The 17,683-nt window shown below is 41.1% G+C and overlaps 3 protein-coding genes across 3 annotated transcripts; 2 read left to right on the plus strand and 1 right to left on the minus strand.

The window, feature by feature from the left end:
• Window positions 1-325: 325 nt before the first annotated feature.
• LOC139215806 (1-phosphatidylinositol phosphodiesterase) lies at window positions 326-3,130 on the minus strand. The gene is made up of 4 exons (XM_070846838.1): window positions 2,966-3,130; window positions 2,339-2,425; window positions 1,156-1,726; window positions 326-939 (listed from the first exon to the last, which is right to left on the minus strand). The coding sequence occupies exons 2-4, from the start codon at window positions 2,407-2,409 to the stop codon at window positions 559-561; spliced, it is 1,023 nt and encodes a 340-aa protein (XP_070702939.1). The 5' UTR covers window positions 2,410-2,425; window positions 2,966-3,130; the 3' UTR covers window positions 326-558.
• A 4,243-nt stretch (window positions 3,131-7,373) lies between these two features.
• On the plus strand, window positions 7,374-9,757 carry rpz2 (rapunzel 2). The gene is made up of 2 exons (XM_070846699.1): window positions 7,374-7,441; window positions 8,677-9,757. The coding sequence occupies exon 2, from the start codon at window positions 8,723-8,725 to the stop codon at window positions 9,407-9,409; it is 687 nt and encodes a 228-aa protein (XP_070702800.1). The 5' UTR covers window positions 7,374-7,441; window positions 8,677-8,722; the 3' UTR covers window positions 9,410-9,757.
• A 989-nt stretch (window positions 9,758-10,746) lies between these two features.
• krit1 (KRIT1 ankyrin repeat containing) lies at window positions 10,747-17,384 on the plus strand. The gene is made up of 17 exons (XM_070846199.1): window positions 10,747-10,944; window positions 11,890-12,059; window positions 12,139-12,295; window positions 12,418-12,510; window positions 12,598-12,727; window positions 12,813-13,056; window positions 13,215-13,330; window positions 13,535-13,678; window positions 13,769-13,925; window positions 14,404-14,511; window positions 14,933-15,089; window positions 15,208-15,359; window positions 15,494-15,660; window positions 15,769-15,856; window positions 15,956-16,162; window positions 16,681-16,797; window positions 17,043-17,384. The coding sequence occupies exons 2-17, from the start codon at window positions 11,958-11,960 to the stop codon at window positions 17,130-17,132; spliced, it is 2,229 nt and encodes a 742-aa protein (XP_070702300.1). The 5' UTR covers window positions 10,747-10,944; window positions 11,890-11,957; the 3' UTR covers window positions 17,133-17,384.
• Window positions 17,385-17,683: the final 299 nt, after the last annotated feature.

Here is a 17,683-nt window from a genome sequence, read left to right on the forward strand (position 1 = left end):
ATTATCAACTCTCATGTGCACCACAAGCTGATAATTCAGTTTCCATGACACGCACATTCTTCTTGGTCAAACATGGTAAAACATGACTGCTTGCATCCTTTGTGGCTCAACCATAACTCCTGACAGCTAAGAAACACAGGACTGCAAAAATGACTCTGCAAAGTCAGCAAATATCTGCAGCAGCTGATGGACTGCTCTTTTTCCAAGGAAGAGCACTATATCATTGTTATTTATGTGACTTATTTTCATTTTCTCATAGTTTCCAAATGAGCTGACCAGTGATGTATATTCACAAAACGTGTGAAAACAGTTACTACTGCACAAAACTCCACATGTTGATTTATTTTTATGCAACATTTAATTGTTTCCAGTATCTTTGGTGAATAACACAACAAGGAGGTATAATTTCAAATCAAATTCAATACAGTTGATTAGTATGGTTATGCCTAACGACTGAATCTGACCTAGAACTGATGTCCATGGTGATACCTCATTGATTGTACAGTCAATAACCAGTCTACTGTTCCTGCACATTGTGCACACGAGCTTAGTTTCAGCTCAGACTTTACCGACAAGATGTTTGATCATCTCTCTCATTGACGAAATGATATTTTTCAAACCACCCTTGCTATTAACTTGGTTAAAGGCCAGTTTTCTCTTTGTGACCTCTTTGAGCTGGAAGTCAATGATCATTTGAATAATAGAAACACCAGGGAAGTCCATACATATGATACCAAGACGCTGGTTCAGGTCCGTCTTGCCCTTCAGGTATTTGTAGAGTTGTGCATTGATGCGCTGAGCGACGGCTCTGGGAAACGCCAACACACCAGCTCCACTGCTGTAGGTGAGAAACATCTGGGCTTTGTTTCCATTAGGTGCAGCCTCCAGGTGTTCATAGACGCTCTGCCATTTTTCCTCCACATGCAGAATGGTGGGTACCTACAGGGAACACCGAATGTTTAATTACTCAAAAGCATTCATTTCAATACTGCACCAATAGTTTATATATCCTGGTTGGAAAACGTAACTGTACACCTCAAACTCTAACAGCTAAAACACACGACTCTTGGCTTAGATCTACGCACATTTTCTGCTTTCCCATTATGTTGTGGGCTGATGTTGGTTTTGTTGATTTTTTATTAATAGTTTTCATACCCTCCAGTCATCGGCTATGTCCAGAGAACCATAGCGCATCCCCAAGTCTGGCCCAGAAAAGTCTTGCAGGACGATGAGCTTCCCTCGGGCCTCTCTCATGGTTGGCACGAGCCGGCTGTGCCACAGCAGGTCCCAGTGACCGTAGCGATGGATGTAGTCGACCACAGCGCCGTAGATGTCATTCGTCTCACTGAACTCCTCTTTTAGACGCATCAGCACTATTTCACTGGGATACTCTCGCAGGAAATCAGACACACCCTCCAGCACATGGCCGAAGTGTGCCCGCTGATAGGACACCCCGTGATGGATGGTGAGGTTCCCCTTGACATGACGGACGCGGACATCCAGGAAGCGGACTCCAGCTCGGAGCTGCGAGGCCAAGCTCCATGTCTGGCACTCGGCATACACACCGCCAAAAAGGGCCATGGTGTTGTGGGTGCCGGGCATGGTGACCTCAGACAGCGGCTGATCATCAGGGATGCTGGCCATCCAGGACGGGTTGAGGAACTCTGGGTTGGGTGTGTCGTCATAGTCAGGTCTCTGAATGGCACCGTAACTCAAACCAAAGACTCTAAAAGATAACAGAGCTTTGTGAGAAGAATAGTCTTTATCGTAAATCAGAGAGATTTTTCGTATCCTCAGAGGAGGTCAAAGGTTAGAGTCTCATTCATGATTTAGGAGTTTTAAAGCCCTTTGAGAATATATCTGTCAATAATGGTGGCAAAAATATTAAATATAAAAATCATTTTTTTTTACAAGTTTGTCCAAATAATGATAAAATGTTGCATGGTTTGAATTAGCTGTTGAATTTCTCGATCACTACTCAAGTAAAAATTCAAAAAGTTTTGTGATATAAAACCTAAAATGGGAATGCAAATAATAAATTTGTATGTTAACATTGTGCATTACAAATCTGAGGAAGACAGTAATTATTATGTACATCATTATGTACATAAATTTTTTAGGATATTTATGTATGTATTTATTATCACATGTATTTCACATGTAGTTTTGTTTAAACTTATAGTCTATGATTGTTTAGGTTTGTAGCTTTGTGTTTTATCATTCAGGATAAATAAACTTGTATAAATATTTAATTGTATTAGAACCTAAAATGGGAATGTGATCAAACATAATGGTTTAGGCTGTTGGAAATGTGTGTTATCAATCTGAATTTACTCACCCCAACAGCACCATCATCTCAGTTAACATGTTCTTCATTTTCCCAGGGCCTCCTCTGATGTTGCTCATCATGTCTGATTGATCAGTTCTGGTGGTCAGCAGAGGTAAAGTCAGGAAAAATGTCAATAACATAAAAATAAACCAACTGGTCAATGGAACAACAACAGCAACAATCAAACTTTACATCTGTATATGTTAGTGATATTTGCTGCTAAGAAGATACAAAAAATCATTATAATTTACTTTGCTCACACTGCACCTTGTATTCTACTAATATGGGGTAATTTCCAGACTAAATATTGACAAGATACAATTATGACTGTTAAGAATAAAACAGATTATATAGTAAAACTATATTTCCCATTTCCATCTAGTTCTCTCCTAGGCTAGTGCATATGACTAAAAAAGAAAAAGAAACGCCATTTTCCCTTCATGAAAGTATGTCGGCCAATATAAAAAAACCAAACAAAAACAGTGGAAACAATTCGATCCCGGTCCGGGCTGCGGTTGACCTCAGCTCACCCCTCCAGGCCATTTCAATGGCAGGCTTAAACCTTTCTAATCCCAAAAACTGAACCAAACCATCCACTGCTGCTGTGTCAAACCTGCTGATGTGTTGTTCTCGTACCTGAAACCAGAAGGTGTTCGTCCTCAGTCCGGTCCGAGCGCCTGGGGACAGAGAGAGGGGGAGAGAGAGAGAGGAGTGGAGGGGTCAGAGGAAAAATGACAGAGTCAGTGTGTCGAACTGGGACGTTATTGTGGGAAATACCATAGAGCAGCTGAGCTCTACGTTACAGAGCAGGGGTGGGAGCAGAGGGGTGTGTTTGTGTGTGAGGCGTATTCATCTGATCACGTCCCTCACTTATTGTGATTCAGAGACACAATCAAGTCGAGGAAGTGGATCAAAAGGATATTATAAACTTGTGGATTCAGTGTTGGGCTTCTGGTCGGTGTTAAAGGTTTCTATAAGTCCATGCTGACCTTGCAATGAACCTGCCATAGTACCTCATTTTATCTTAAAAACCCAATTTAGACAGTTACATGTAACAAGCTAAAATTACTTCAAATCCAAAATTGAAATCTGATCAGTAGAATAACTTTACAATCACTCAGAAACAAACAGCATTCATTTCCTTTCTATGTGCATCAAATACAGGTGAATGTTTTTCCGCAGGGTTTCTTATCAGTGAGAGCACTGAAATAGAGACACTCAACACTAAGATTATCACATGCCCAACAAGGAGGATGGGGGTATTATATTTTGTCGTTAGCTAAGCTCTTTTCCTCCCTGTTATGATGTTACTTTAGTAAGTCCTGAAGTTCACAAACAGATTCATTTGGTTTGGCTATAAAGAACACTTTACATCCACATATTCACAAAAAAAAACATACAACACAAACAAGATGTTGTTCCTAAAATTATGTCTGAACACAAATTGGTCCAGTAGTTTGTATGGGTTTTTTTAAAAAAAAAATTGTAATCCACTGGGCATCTGCTGAGACAGAGAACATAAAACTTAGAAAGGTGTGAAACTAGGTCACAGTGATCAACTTGCATTTCATTCGGACAAAGACACAGCTGCTGTCTTCTTCCAAACTAGAAGCTGCCAGCTGGTCACTGTGCTCCAGTTATTCTCTATAAAGCTATAAAATCTCTATAAATATTATTCTCATAATAAAATCCAGTGGGCACTAATGGGAACCATGGCAATGTACTAAACCAACTGCAGGCAAACCTCTTCAAACATTATTTGATGAAATGAGCTGCAAAAACATAATGGGCCACTATGATGGTACAGTAATTATTTCCACTGCAGCAAATGTTTGATACATTAAAATAACACAAAAGCAGAAACTACCAAAAAGTCCTGATGTTTGTAGTTTTAAGTATTTTCTGCAGTTTTATTATTTGCTACATCAAACATTTGTTGAACTAACAAGAACTTATTATTTTTAAAGGTTTTAATGGAGCACCTAATATGCCCAAATCTGTTATTAAAACACAATTGATTCATTGTTGTTATAGCAGCAGAAAGATGGGTGACAAAAAAGAGAATCCGCTAGTAGCAGCTGTCATATTATACAAATGTAAATGTATGTGTTTGTTTCAATAACACTAATGCCAGAGTAGGTCCCTAAGCTGACCTCACTGATCCACACAGAGCGAAACGTGCCAAAAACCTACCACACTGGAAAAAAATGCGAGAGAACACAAAGTCTCATCAGGTTTCTGAATGAGTGACATCATTATGGAAAATATGCTTGAAAGTCATATTTTTCCAAATGATTCACAGCTTGTCCTGTCCTCAGGTCTGAGAGGTCAGGGAGAGTGTGTGTGTGTGTGTGTGTGTGTGTGTAGTACATGGAAAACTCTGCAGATGTTTTCTTGTTTTGTCTCATATCACCACGTGGGAAGACAAATATTACATAACAGACTTGTCCTTCACTGAATAATATTTGGTTAGCTGTTGATACAGATTAAGTACCCAGAGTGCACAGAATAGAAATTCTAATCAGGCCAGGTGAAGCTAGACGAATGCTGCAGACTAAGAGCACTTTCTTTAACTTTTACCACAACAATGAAAACATTCAACATTTCAACGCATTACGCAGTTAGTCAAAAGGAAAAATATGCTAATGTTAAACTATCCACTATCCCTGCTGTCAATAACTATATCAACAATTCTGTTATTTTTATTTGATATGAATTCATTCGATTGTTGTTGATTATTATTTGTTCTAAAAGCCTCTAGCAAAGTTGTCATAACATGGTATTTTAATACCAGGGGTCTTGATGTGGAGGAAGCTGAGGAGGAGGAGGAGGAGGAGGAGGAGAAGTTTAGGTGCAGGAGCATGTAATGCTGTGAGCTGCAGTGTAATTCTTTATTGTACCACCAGATGGCATTAAAGTGCTATACTTTGAAAGCCTGGCTTTAATGTTAGACGCTTTTAATGAAAAAGCATTTAAAAATGAAGTAAAGCACTTCAAATCCGCTTTGCATATGAAATGTGCTGAATAAATGAACTTGTCTTGTCAGAGTTATAGTCTACATAGCTGTTAACAAGGATGACGAGGGTGAAATTCGGAAGAAGTGGGCCAAGAGGGTGGAGTACATCCAGGAGAAGTTGCAGGGCAACATGGACAAACAGAGCAAGAAAGTCCTACTGGTTTGGTGGAAAATAAAAAAGATCTCTTTTGGGGTGTGTGTGTGGGAGGAATTTGATCTCATGTTCTCAGTATTTCAGGCTATGACCCTGAACGCTGGACGCATCCATACACCATGTAGCTGGGAGTTTATTCTGCCTTTTTACATGATTTTTCTATACTATCTTTCTTTTCTTGGCATTAACATTACTGCTGGAGGTATGAAGTCACCACCAGCTTTCAGGCACTTACTTATTTGTGATCTGTCTTCTTTCACAGAAACAATGCCTATGAAAACATAATATATTGTTTGTTACACTTAACCCTCCTGTTGTCCTCATATTCTGTATACACCCCGTGTCCTCCGGGTCAAAATGACCCATCTTCGTTAAACCCCCAATATAAGCAACTTAATTGAATTTGAAACACCAAATCTTATTTTGCTTGAAGAAACAACTTGTCATTCACCACAAATTGTGTGAATACCTGAGTTTTCCCTCTTCATCTGGCAGAAAGATTGCATTTATTCAAGACACCACTCGTTGCTATGACACTGTCAATTGTATTATTGTTTCTTGTTGTCTTGACTCCCAGTTATCAAATCGTAGCAGTCTTGAGTAGGTGTGAAAGAGTTTGAGTGGCATTGTGGCTCAGAAAATTGGCCTTCCACTCTCTGCATCCCATAGACTAGCTGCAGTCACATGACTGTATACACCTGCTAAGATTATGGGTATTATAGGGTATTCCTCCCCATCTTCTTCTTCTGATACATCCTCCACTACCTCTTCTGAATCACAGTTGTCTTGCTGGACATCTGAAAAAATCAGCTCTAGAGCCTGTTCGACGTTATGACGCGCACTCATGGCTTCAGCACAGAGATAATTCGGGGTACAGTCATCTGCAGCACCTTTATAGCCTCTGGGAATCCACAGACAAAGGGGCGATATTTTTACATTTGGGTCAGATCAAAGGCAGTGCAGTCTGCAAGAAGACCACCTGTCTTGTCTTGTTTATGTCTGCTACTGATTGATCTGAGACAGAACTAAAACCTTCTCACATTCTGTGGTGTGTAACTAACTCTGTGACTGTGATTTCAACTTAATTTGACTGTCGGGTCATTTTGACCCGAAGACGATCTTTGTACCTTTTTTTGTACAGCTTACATGGAAATGTGAATAAAGGCAACAATTCACTTTTTCTAATGTTGGGGTCAATCTAGGAAAAGTCATCAAATTTCAAGTTGAAAAAATATCGTTTAGGGGAATTTTTTTTGGTTTTTAACACAGTGGCGGGTCATTTTGACCCGAGGACAACAGGAGGGTTAATGTCCTTTTTACATTTGCATATTGCATCATTGTGGTCGTTGTAATTATTGACATTTTAGTTTCAAAGAATGTATGTGATTAACATGTTAGGCTCCTTCGTATGACATACCAACAAATGCTGATACATTTCTATACAATCACTAGGAAAACCTTTCTGTGACACTATCTGGAGAGAAATGAAGACATTTTCTAAATTAAGGACATTTTTCATGCTGTGAACACCTCCAACAAAATGTATCTCTTTTTCTATTCCAAAACCTTTTGCTCTAATAGACCATCAGTCAAAATGATGGAATGTGTGTTTATCAGTTCACATCAGTTTTGCCAGTATCGACAGAATGCTGATAGTGATCAGCTATCAGCTGTTTCCTGGTTCTAAAGAATTACATATCTGATCAACACATTAAAAAAGGATACATGGTCATTCACAGCCTGTGTTTGGAGACTGTGGCTGCAGTACATCTGGAGGAACTCCCCTCATCCAATCAGCACAGGGCATGTATGAGTCACTTCCTCGTGTTTACTCCCTTATTTGGCAGGAAGGGGCTGTCCTAATTTGAATAAGGAGGAAAATGGTGGAAAGCAAAGTCAGACAGCCTCAGTAGACAGAGAGATATCAGCAGTTTTTTCTCTGGTGAGTAAAGATCTGTCATCTCAGTGCTCTGTAATCTTTGTTCTGAAGGATGTTTAACCTCTGTGTGGTAGCTGAGTCAGCTGGGACAGATGAAATGAATGTGACAGATGGTTGATTCATGAGTGTGTGCAGTGGAGGATCAGGAAATGAGAGAAACAGGCTAGAAGCAATCATAGTAACATATCCTGAGTTGAAGTTAATGGTGCTAAATAGCTGCTGGAGGTTATTTGAATTGTTAAAGATGATCAATGAAAGGTCAAGACCAATAACCAATTGTTAATCTCCAGTCTTTTTGGTGTTGCTATGAAGACACACCCACTGTTGTCCTGGAGTTATTTTTCCAGAAGAACAGCTTTGAGATGGATGAATAATGCCAAAACTATGAGAAAGATGCATTACAGTTGGATTTTGGTCTGTGGTCTCATAAACTACTAGTAGATATTACTAGTGGTTTAGTAATATCTAGTATAGTATGGACTAATTTGTCACCTGTGACTCTGCATTAAACTGCTTTATTATAAACAATATGTTATAAAATGATGTCCCAAATCACAGTACTTAATTACTTACCTACTTTGTGGAAGAACAAAAACAAGTTTCCTCTTCAGCTACAGCAATTAGTTTGATTAGACTGTCAAAAAAATTAGTAGACAATTAAGTTGTTTTTTTTTAAAGCTACAAAGTCAAACATTAATTGGTTAAATTAATAATGAAGTGTGTACATTTCTTAGTTGTCTTTTATATTAAGCTAAATATCTTTGGGATTCAGACAGTTTGGACAGAATAAGCAAATTTAATATGCAAACCAAGGCTTTGGGAAATTGTGATGAGCATTTTCTTCGGATTTGTTAATCTGATTAATTGAGAAAACAATAGTAAGGTACTGAAAATATTCATTACTTTCAGCCCTAGTTTTTTTCCTTGGCCCCACATGTTGAAGCTCTGTGCATAACAGCAGACAACACAAGCCCTCATTGCAACCTGTTGCCAGTAATATTAGAGTGTAAGAGGACACCTTCTACAATATGGCGTGTGTGCAGCAGCTGGTGACATGTGGGCTGCAGTGGCAGCAACCCGCGAGCTTAATATTTAGAGTAATGTAAGAACAAGCACCATTTGAGTTCCTCTGTGACTGTGAATCCTTTAGTCAAAGCTCTTAGGCTAACATTCATTTACAAGAAGGCAGATTCAGTTTTAAGAATATGTGGGGCTTTTTTGTTTTTTTATCTCTCTAGACACACGTCGTGTGGACCTTAACGTGAGAGAAGTAAAGCAGCAGTGATGGCTGATGCAGCACAGATCAAGAAAACTGCAGCCAAAGTGCTGTGCTGCGTGGAGAAGGTATCCTCCTTTGCCTCCTCCATCGACCCCATCTTTGGCATAGTCTCCTCCCTGGTTGGGGTGGCTCGCAAGGGCCTGACTGACGAGGAGAGCCACGCTCTAGACAAGGACTTCCAGCAGATCCACACTAAACTGGAGAGCATCTCCCAAAAGAACCAACAATGCCTGAGGCAGATCCGCATTGATGAGGTGAACGAAACCTACGGCAGGTACGAGGAGTACATCAAGCACCAGTACGCCGCCTTCAACACCATGGTGGCGCATGTGAAGAAGGATCCAGACCGCACCAAGCACTACATGGAGACCTTTGAGAAGGTTTATGAAAACGACAAAAGTGACATGAGCCTGGATGTGTACTACCGTGGTGTGATGGGTACCAATTTGCTGTTTGGAAGAACCCTGCTGAAGGTGTACTTGGACAACTGTGGTGGAGACCGTGAGATCATGGAGCGCCGTTGTTCACACATCACCCACCTGTTCCACATGGGCCTCATCGCCCTCATGGCCTACACTGCTGTTACAGAGGACGACGAAGATGAGGTGCGGGCCAAGTGGGCCAAGAGGGTGGTGGAGATCCAGAAGAAGATGCAGGAGGTGCTCAGTCAGTGCAAAGACAAACCGTCCTGAACATAGATCAGCAGAGAGAGGACGCCGTCTGGGTTTGGTGGAAACAATACCGGTGGCAAAGTGTTCCAGCTGCGGACCAATGATAAAATACAAATTATGATATAATATATGAATAAAACCAAAGTCATGTTTTCATTTATGCACTTGAACTCCTTATATTCATACATCAACATATTATGTGTTTCAGCTTGTTTGTGTTACATGTTAAAATTTGCTGAAGTTTTGTACAATCTCTTCAATTAAAATGTACACATTATTAGTCGAGCATGTTGTGTTTTTGTGAAATCCATTACATTCAGACTAAAACCACCTGTTTAAAAACATTAAAAGCCATGTTGTACTAGTTGACTAGTTAGCTCTGACTTTGCATCCATCAACACACACAAACACACAAGAAACACACAGAAATGAAACAAAAACTGCTTTCACAATACAAGGTAAGCATTAACCTTGAACTCATAAAAACTTAAAAACTAAAAAAAAAGGTTATATTACACCAGGGAGAAAGATGCCTGCTAAAAGGACATACTTTCTACAATATGTGAGGAAATTCTAATGATTCTGCTGAGCAAATCAGTTTGTGCACCACAGACTAATCTCAAAGGTGGGTTAAAAGGCCAAATGTTATTAAACTCATCATGATAAAATAAATTCCTGAACAAAAAAGGAACATGAGTCACTAAGAACTGCTTGTGTAAGTCTACAAAAGATGAAAAAATTAGAAAATGTATTTAAAAAATACACTTTAGTCCAAAACGGTCATGTCTGGCAGCTAAGTACAGCCGGCAGTAGATTAGCTTAGTTTAGCATAAAGACTGCAAACAGGGGGAAACAATTAGCCAGGCTGTGTTCAACGGAAACAAAAAGAGGTTCATCATTTAAAAAGTTACATCTCGTTTATTGAACCTATAAAACACGACCAGAAAAACGACACTTGCCCGTATTTCTTGTCAGGGAGCACGAACTTCCTGGTTTGTCAACTGGTTGCCTGGCAACGACTCAGAGCTGAGAAACAGTCCACCATCTTAAAACTGTATTCTATTTTATTTTTACGCTTTAGCTCTTTTACAGATTAAAAATACAAGCTATAAGGTGTTCATTAGTGAGCTTCAAATGTACTGACAGGGGGATATATTATTAATTTTCTTTTTTTAATTATAATTAATATATGTAATTATAAACTAGAACTTCCTTTTCACAAAATTGTTTTATGGGATTTGACACCAGTGTATTCACACAAACACTTGCAGTGTGACAGTGTGTCATGCTGCAGCACTGAGTCCCCCTCACCGCCAGAGTCCTCTGTTGTCCCACCGGAGCTGCTGCCGTGAAACGTAATGCGATTCCTCTGTTTGTCAGTGCGGACCTGAGCAGTCTATGGCTCCGGCTCACAGGCCTGCTACCACCCCTACACACATATCTGCCCTGGAAGTCCACCTGGAGCCGGCCGACCGTCACTTTTACCAGAGAGAAAGTCCCCGAGAGCGGAGAAAAGCTACGTCAGGTCTGTTTGAGGAACAGTCACGTCGCTCTCGGTAAGTTTCAGCTGCTCGACGGGCGGAAAAAGCGGTGATGATGAGTGTAGCATCCCGGCTACAGCTGCTGGGTCGGTTTTAAAAGTTGTGCTTGTTGCAGACAAGAGGATGTTTCAACACTGGTTGGACCCATCTTAACTGGGTGTAGTCTAAAATATAATCTATAATATATGGTCTAATGTGAGTAATAACTGTCTGGAGACAGCAGAGAGTTTGGTTTCCGGGGCGGGACCCCCCTCTGAACTCAACAAGTTTATCTCTGAACTGAGAGGAAACTTCTTAATGTCTGACACACAGACTCCAGAGCAATGTTTTACTTCCTGTATAACACTAGTGTGTCTTTAAAGAATTCAATTTCATTTGAAACCAGAAGCCTGTTCTATACTATTTTATTATTACTAATATTATTGTTGTTATTATCATTATTGTTATTTATATGCGTTTCTAAGGTATAGTAAAAGTTTCCGTGATGTCTTGTAATCACAGTCATAAAGCAGCACAGGTTTACAATATAAACTATCACAGTTGAGTTTAACATGAAAAGTCATAAATATAACATATTATATTTGTAATATGTTCTAATCATATGGATCTTAAATGTTGTCTGGTCTGGTTTATAAATGTAACAATGAAATAAAGTTTGAATCATCTGAGGTAAATGAGACGTTACCTATTTGGTCAAAACTCAGCAACAACTTAGATCAGGGCTGCCATGAACTACATACTAATATGCAGATTATTGTCTCGATTAATAGACAAATATTTGTGGATAATGTCAGAAGATACCAAAAATTGTTCATCAGTAAAGACTCCCTCACAAAGTATGATCACATTACTGGTGTTAATGAGGAAAGTTATTGTGATTTTGTCAGAACTTCTCAGCTTGAAATGACTCATCTCAGCAGTCGTGATAACATTCACTCCCCCTGTGGTCGTCTGTCTCAGGGATGCCTCTCCACAGCATCTGGCCCTTGTGTAGAATATTCTGTCGGGACTGAGAACGAGTCAGCAGTATGGGCAACGAGGACAGCCTCGAGGATGTGTTCGTTGCTGTCATTCGCCCAAAGAGTCAAGTCAGCCTGAGCTCAAAGGAGTACCGAGCCAAAGCCTATGAGGTAAGTGTGCTGAGACTGACAACAGACCCGCCTGTCCAGCCCAGTATTCTTTAACTCAGTTTCCATGTTTCCTCTAAAGATCCTGCTGATTGAAGTGCCTTTGGAGGGGAAGGAGAAGAAAAGAAAGAAAGTCCTCCTGGCGACAAAGATCCAAGCAGGAGGAGACAAATCCAAATCCATATTGGATTATGTTGATGAAACAATCAGACCGATATCCAATAACCAAGGCTTCATAGGTGAGTGTGGGACATTTGTGAGGGAGCAGTCTACTCATGACGCCTTATCACAGGCTGCACATGTCTAATGGATGACAGCTAAGACTGGGAATTAATGATGTAAACACAATGTGGGGTTTCAGGAAAGCGTGTGGTGCATATGAAGAAATTCCCCCTTGATGGAGACAATGAAGGGAAAGAGGCCTCGCTTTTTGTTGTGCCAGTCAGTGTTAAAGGTGAGTCTTAATAAAATCATGCCTCAGATATTGTTAAATGATAGTTTCAGCTGTACGTGCTGCATATTAAAAAGTAATTCTGAACAGACAACAGCAAGCCTGTCTACAGCGCCGGGAGCCCGAGCTTCTACTGCTTCCAGGACATCATGCGGGTGTGCAGTGAGACCAGCGCTCACTTCTGCTCCATCACCTCCAGGATGCTTCTGGCTTTAGACAAGTAAGGATATATTTGAAAACACGGTCTTGCTTGATGAAGCTTTAGGGGAAACTGAGCTTCAACGTTTCCTCTTTGACCTCCGCAGATGGTTAGCAGAGCAGCACACGGTGCCCCACGCCATCCCCGCTCTGTTCAGACCAGCGCCCGTCGAGCGGGTGAAGACCAACGTCAGCAACCCGGCCTACGGCTGCGAGGGCAAACTGAGCGACGAGGGTCTGCACATGGGGTACACGGCTTTGGAGATCAAGAGCAAGATGATGTCACTGGAGAAGGCGGACATGTGCATCCTCAACCCGCTTTATGGCTCTGATCTGCAGTACACCAACCGGGTGAGCCGGCATGTTTAAGCACAAGTAAATGATAGAAAACGGATAGGGAATGAGCACTTTAGTCTTTAGTTGGTGATATAAGCTTGGACAATGTGATCCTCTTTGCTCTGGGACCTGAATCACCCTCCCTTTGTCTTTCCTGCTCAATTGGTTTGCAGGTGGACAAAGTTATCATCAACCCGTACTTTGGGCTCGGAGCGCCCGACTACTCCAAGATCCAGATCCCTAAGAGGGAGAAGTGGCAACACGGTCCGAACTGTGTGACAGAAGACAAGTGAGGGGTTATTCTTACAAGAAACCACATTGTTATTAATGCCTGTGCCTCCTTTCTCCTCTTTCTGGGATGCATCCCTCTGTGTCGCAGGTTTGGTCATGTCCTTTACAACCTTTTCACGACTCCCCTCTGCTTTACTTATTCCTCTTTCCACTTTACATCATGAATCTAAAATGGAAACTGTATTAACAAACTGGTCTGCAGGGATCGTCAGTGGGTGGACGACTTCCCCCTCCACCGCAGTGCTTGTGAAGGGGACACAGAGCTGCTCTGTAAGCTTCTGGACAGCGGTTTCTCAGTCAAGCAGCTGGACAGCGACCACTGGGCCCCCATTCACTACGCCTGCTGGTGAGTGCCAGAAAGTCCTTCGTATTCTCTTTGTTTTGGTTTATCTTGTAAACGATGCGTCATGGTTACGTTTGGTTTGGTTCCATCCAGGCACGGTAAATTCGAGGCGACCAAGCGGTTACTGGAGAAAGGTAACTGTAATCCAAACTTGCTGAACGGCCAGCTCAGCTCCCCGCTGCACTTTGCAGCCCAAGGAGGCCACGCGGAGATAGTGCAACTCCTGCTGCAGCACCCCGAAATCGACCGGGTATGACATGTGACATCAGTGTGGTCTTAAAACTTGGCTGTCCTCCTCGTCTTTATCCCCAAAGCTGCAATGGACGAATTATTAGTGGCAATTAAACTTGTCAACTACATGCACTACTTTTAGGAAAGTTGTGTGTCAGTATATCACATTATATTTATTGTAGAGTTACAGAAAAACTATTAATTTGCTTAAATCATATCTAAATGCATGTGCATGCAGAAAGCATAAATATCTAAAATGAGAGGCTTTTAGCCAGTATTGATACTGTGCACATCAATTATGTGTTTACAGCTCCATTGTTAATTACAATGGACCAGAATTCTACAACTAATTTTGTAAACTTGTGTGGTGCTTTATGTTGCTAATTTAGACATTTAGTGTATTTATGTATTATGGTGCACTGTATCACATCCCACAATACAGTTACAGTGGGAGACAATAACCAGTAAATGTTGATTATTGACTTACCCGCCAACAGCACATAGAGGACCAGCAGAAGAGATCGCCTCTTCAGGTCTGTGAGGAGAAGAAACAGAATGAATGGGAGGAGACAGTGAAGCTTCTGCAGCAAGCCAACAGCAAACCTGTGAGTCACACGTCGGACACCCATCACTGTGTTTGTAAGGCAAACATGACACTGAACACTTATGAAATCATTAAATTCAGAGATGTTATGACATTGCGTGCATTTGTTTATATTATTCATAGTCATGAGAGCCTTTTTCTGGCACCGTTCATTATGAAGATGAGGTTTTGTTATCACTATGTCTATAAACACCCAAGCCCCTTAAGTATATGCTTCTCTACGCATTAAGTCAGACTTTTTTTGTGGTTCAAACGAAACTAAACAAGCCAGAGAAAAGAAGAAACAAAACAAAAAGGAACCAGAATATTCTGTCTCACGGACAGCCAGCATCAAGCGCTACATTAACTGTATTTTATTGTACAAAGGACTAAGCTGTTTCACTTGCTTTTCTTTGAAAATGGTATGTTTGTGTGTTCCTCAGTATGAGAAGGTGCGTATCTACCGCATGGACGGCTCGTATCGCTCTGTGGAGCTGAAGCACGGCAACAACACGACGGTGCAGCAGATCATGGAAGGCATGCGTCTTTCACAGGACACCCAGCAGTATTTTACCATTTGGATCTGCTCCGAGAACCTCCGTGAGTTCTCTCATAAGTCGTGCTGAGATCTCTATGATCTGACCAACAAATCCATGACCTGCTGAGTCAGCTTCAGAGAGAGACATTTGTAGTGACATCAGTGGTTTTTGTGTGTCAGACCTGCAGCTGAAGCCGTACCACAAGCCCCTGCAGCACCTACGGATCTGGACGGAGATTGTGACAGACCTGACGGTGCTGGATCCTCAAAGGGAAACTCCCCAGCTGTTCCTACGCAGGGACGTCCGGCTGCCTCTGGAAATTGAGAAGAAGGTAGCTCACTTTGTGGCGTAGAAGAAGCCGCTTGTTAATCACAGACAGTTTGATTGACTGGAAATGTGGGATGGTGATGTAGTGACACATGTCAGCTGTCGGTCCTCACTCTGCTGCTTACTGTTTGGCTCCAGGTGGACGATCCTCTGGCCATCCTCATTCTGTTCGACGAGGCCCGTCACTGCCTCCTGAAAGGCTTTTTTCCTGCTCCGGACAGCAAGCTGATCACACTGGCCAGCCTCCTCCTGCAGATCATCTACGGCAGCTACGAGAGCAAGAAGCACAAGCAAGGATTCCTCAAGTAAAACTCTGTTTCAAATCATATTAACGCCTAAATACATTTTGCACTGACCTCTTATTTGTTAGCTTTTGTCAGTGATATGTCAACCTTAATTTCTGTTTTCTACAGTGAGGAAAACCTAAAATCAATTGTGCCGATATCCAAGGTGAAAAGCAAAGCTTATCACTGGACCAACAGGATTCTGCATGAATACAAAGTACGATCAAAGTTTTCATTATATAAAAATTCCTCCCTGTCTTTAAATGAAGTCCCACTGCTGGTTTAACTGACCAGCCTTTCTCTGCCCCTCTGACAGGCCCTGAGCACCAGTGAGGGGGTGAGTAAAGAGATGCACCACCTGCAGCGACTCTTCCTGCAGAACTGCTGGGACATCCCCACCTACGGAGCGGCCTTCTTCACCGGCCAGGTGTACACCAAGGCCAGCGCCAGCAACCACAAAGTCATCCGCGTTTATGTGGGGGTCAACACGAAGGGACTGCACCTCATGAATATGGAGACTAAGGTATCGCCATGCTTTATTCTACGTTTTAAACTTCAGCGGCTCACCACACCACCTCCAATAGATGAAAGCATGGAGGAAGAATTCAGTCACTTCTCACCGTCATATATCCAAATGAATAAAGAAATCATGTGGACAGTCTTGTGTGAGCGTTGTAGGAAAACGTAGAAGTTCATGAGATGATTAAAGCTGCTGCATAAGCTGTGTGGACAGTTTTGTTTGTCATTTAATTTAAACATGGTATTGCATCAATTAAGAGTTTAAATATGCTGATGCTGAATATATTTTTCCAATAATAAAGCTAGTTTTCCAATAATAAAGCTATTTAAGGGCTAAAGATAAAGGGATCTTAATAGTTATTATACACAATATGAGCAATATAAACCCCAGAACTTGGCTTGTTTGTTTTGAAGAACCACATAGCCTGTGAATGCTTTTTGTCTTTGCTTATTTTTCATTTTAATTGAACTTTAGGGGGGATGTCTTGTGTGTGATCATTTGTTACATCTCTGCACTCCCAGGTCCTCCTCATCAGTTTAGAGTATGGCACATTCATGTGGCAGCTTGGACACGCTGACCAGTACTTCCAGATACACAGCGGGGACAATAAAATGAACTTCATTGTGCACACAAAACAGGTAACTGCTCCAGAACTAAGAATAAAACCAATTGGTAAGAATTGGCTGCTTGAAACTTGATAATACTCACTTTGTCAAGTTAAATCTTATTGTCTTCTTAATCTTATTGTCATTGTACATTTACAAAGAGATTCAGTGTTTAGTACCAGCATACATCAGAAGAATCATAAATGTAAGATCTATGCATGAAATATATAAAAATATCAATATAAGATTATAAGATTACTCCCCTTTTTTCCTAACAGGCTGGCCTTATTGTGAAGCTTTTAATGAAGCTGAGTGGACAGATGACTCCAAATGATAAAAGCATAACAGACAAATACGCCTACGGCTGACGGACCGCTGCAGAAGCCACAGCTGCCAAAGATCCCCAGTGCGCGTTCTTCTTACTGACTCTCACTTGACCGCAATAACTCTGGACAAAGAGCAAAGTCGGCCTCTCCAAAGACGCCTCATTTTGTACATGAGGCTCACCGACATCCGTCACAGCTTCACTTTGTGTATTTTGATGAGTCACGTATTTTGATTGCATGTAAATATGTTTATTTAATGTTTTGTTTTAATAAACGGATGGATGTATGAAGGAGGATGTATTGGGGGTCTGTGTTAAACTTTGAAGCAGGTTATCATACGTCAACAAATAGCTTTAACATGAGGGAGGAGAAACAGGCTCCATAAAGTAATGACGTGGATCGTTCACACTAAAGAAAACAGCTCTGTGTGATGGGTGGCTTCATTAACACAACAGAAAATACATTAAACATGTAACAAACTGGTCAGTGTTAGAAATAGACGGAATACTTTGTCTTTTAATGATATTAAAAATAGAAAATATTAAAACGGCTGCTACAGAAATACTACAGTGATGCCATAGCATACAATATTG

This window comes from Pempheris klunzingeri, chromosome 16 (genome assembly GCF_042242105.1).
Source record: "Pempheris klunzingeri isolate RE-2024b chromosome 16, fPemKlu1.hap1, whole genome shotgun sequence".
In the NCBI taxonomy this organism is placed as follows: Eukaryota; Metazoa; Chordata; class Actinopteri; order Acropomatiformes; family Pempheridae; genus Pempheris; species Pempheris klunzingeri.

What these genes read in the sequence shown, in the direction of transcription:
- LOC139215806 (XM_070846838.1), bottom strand. Translation starts at nt 2,409, where the DNA reads ATGATGAGCAACATCAGAGGAGGCCCTGGGAAAATGAAGAACATGTTA. An exon ending in GAGATGATGGTGCTGTTGGG is followed by an intron (nt 1,727 to 2,338) that starts GTGAGTAAATTC and finishes GTTATCTTTTAG; the next exon opens with AGTCTTTGGTTTGAGTTACG. An exon ending in ACATAGCCGATGACTGGAGG is followed by an intron (nt 940 to 1,155) that starts GTATGAAAACTA and finishes TGTTCCCTGTAG; the next exon opens with GTACCCACCATTCTGCATGT.
- rpz2 (XM_070846699.1), top strand. Translation starts at nt 8,723, where the DNA reads ATGGCTGATGCAGCACAGATCAAGAAAACTGCAGCCAAAGTGCTGTGC.
- krit1 (XM_070846199.1), top strand. Translation starts at nt 11,958, where the DNA reads ATGGGCAACGAGGACAGCCTCGAGGATGTGTTCGTTGCTGTCATTCGC. An exon ending in TCATGAATATGGAGACTAAG is followed by an intron (nt 16,163 to 16,680) that starts GTATCGCCATGC and finishes CTGCACTCCCAG; the next exon opens with GTCCTCCTCATCAGTTTAGA. An exon ending in TCATTGTGCACACAAAACAG is followed by an intron (nt 16,798 to 17,042) that starts GTAACTGCTCCA and finishes TTTTCCTAACAG; the next exon opens with GCTGGCCTTATTGTGAAGCT.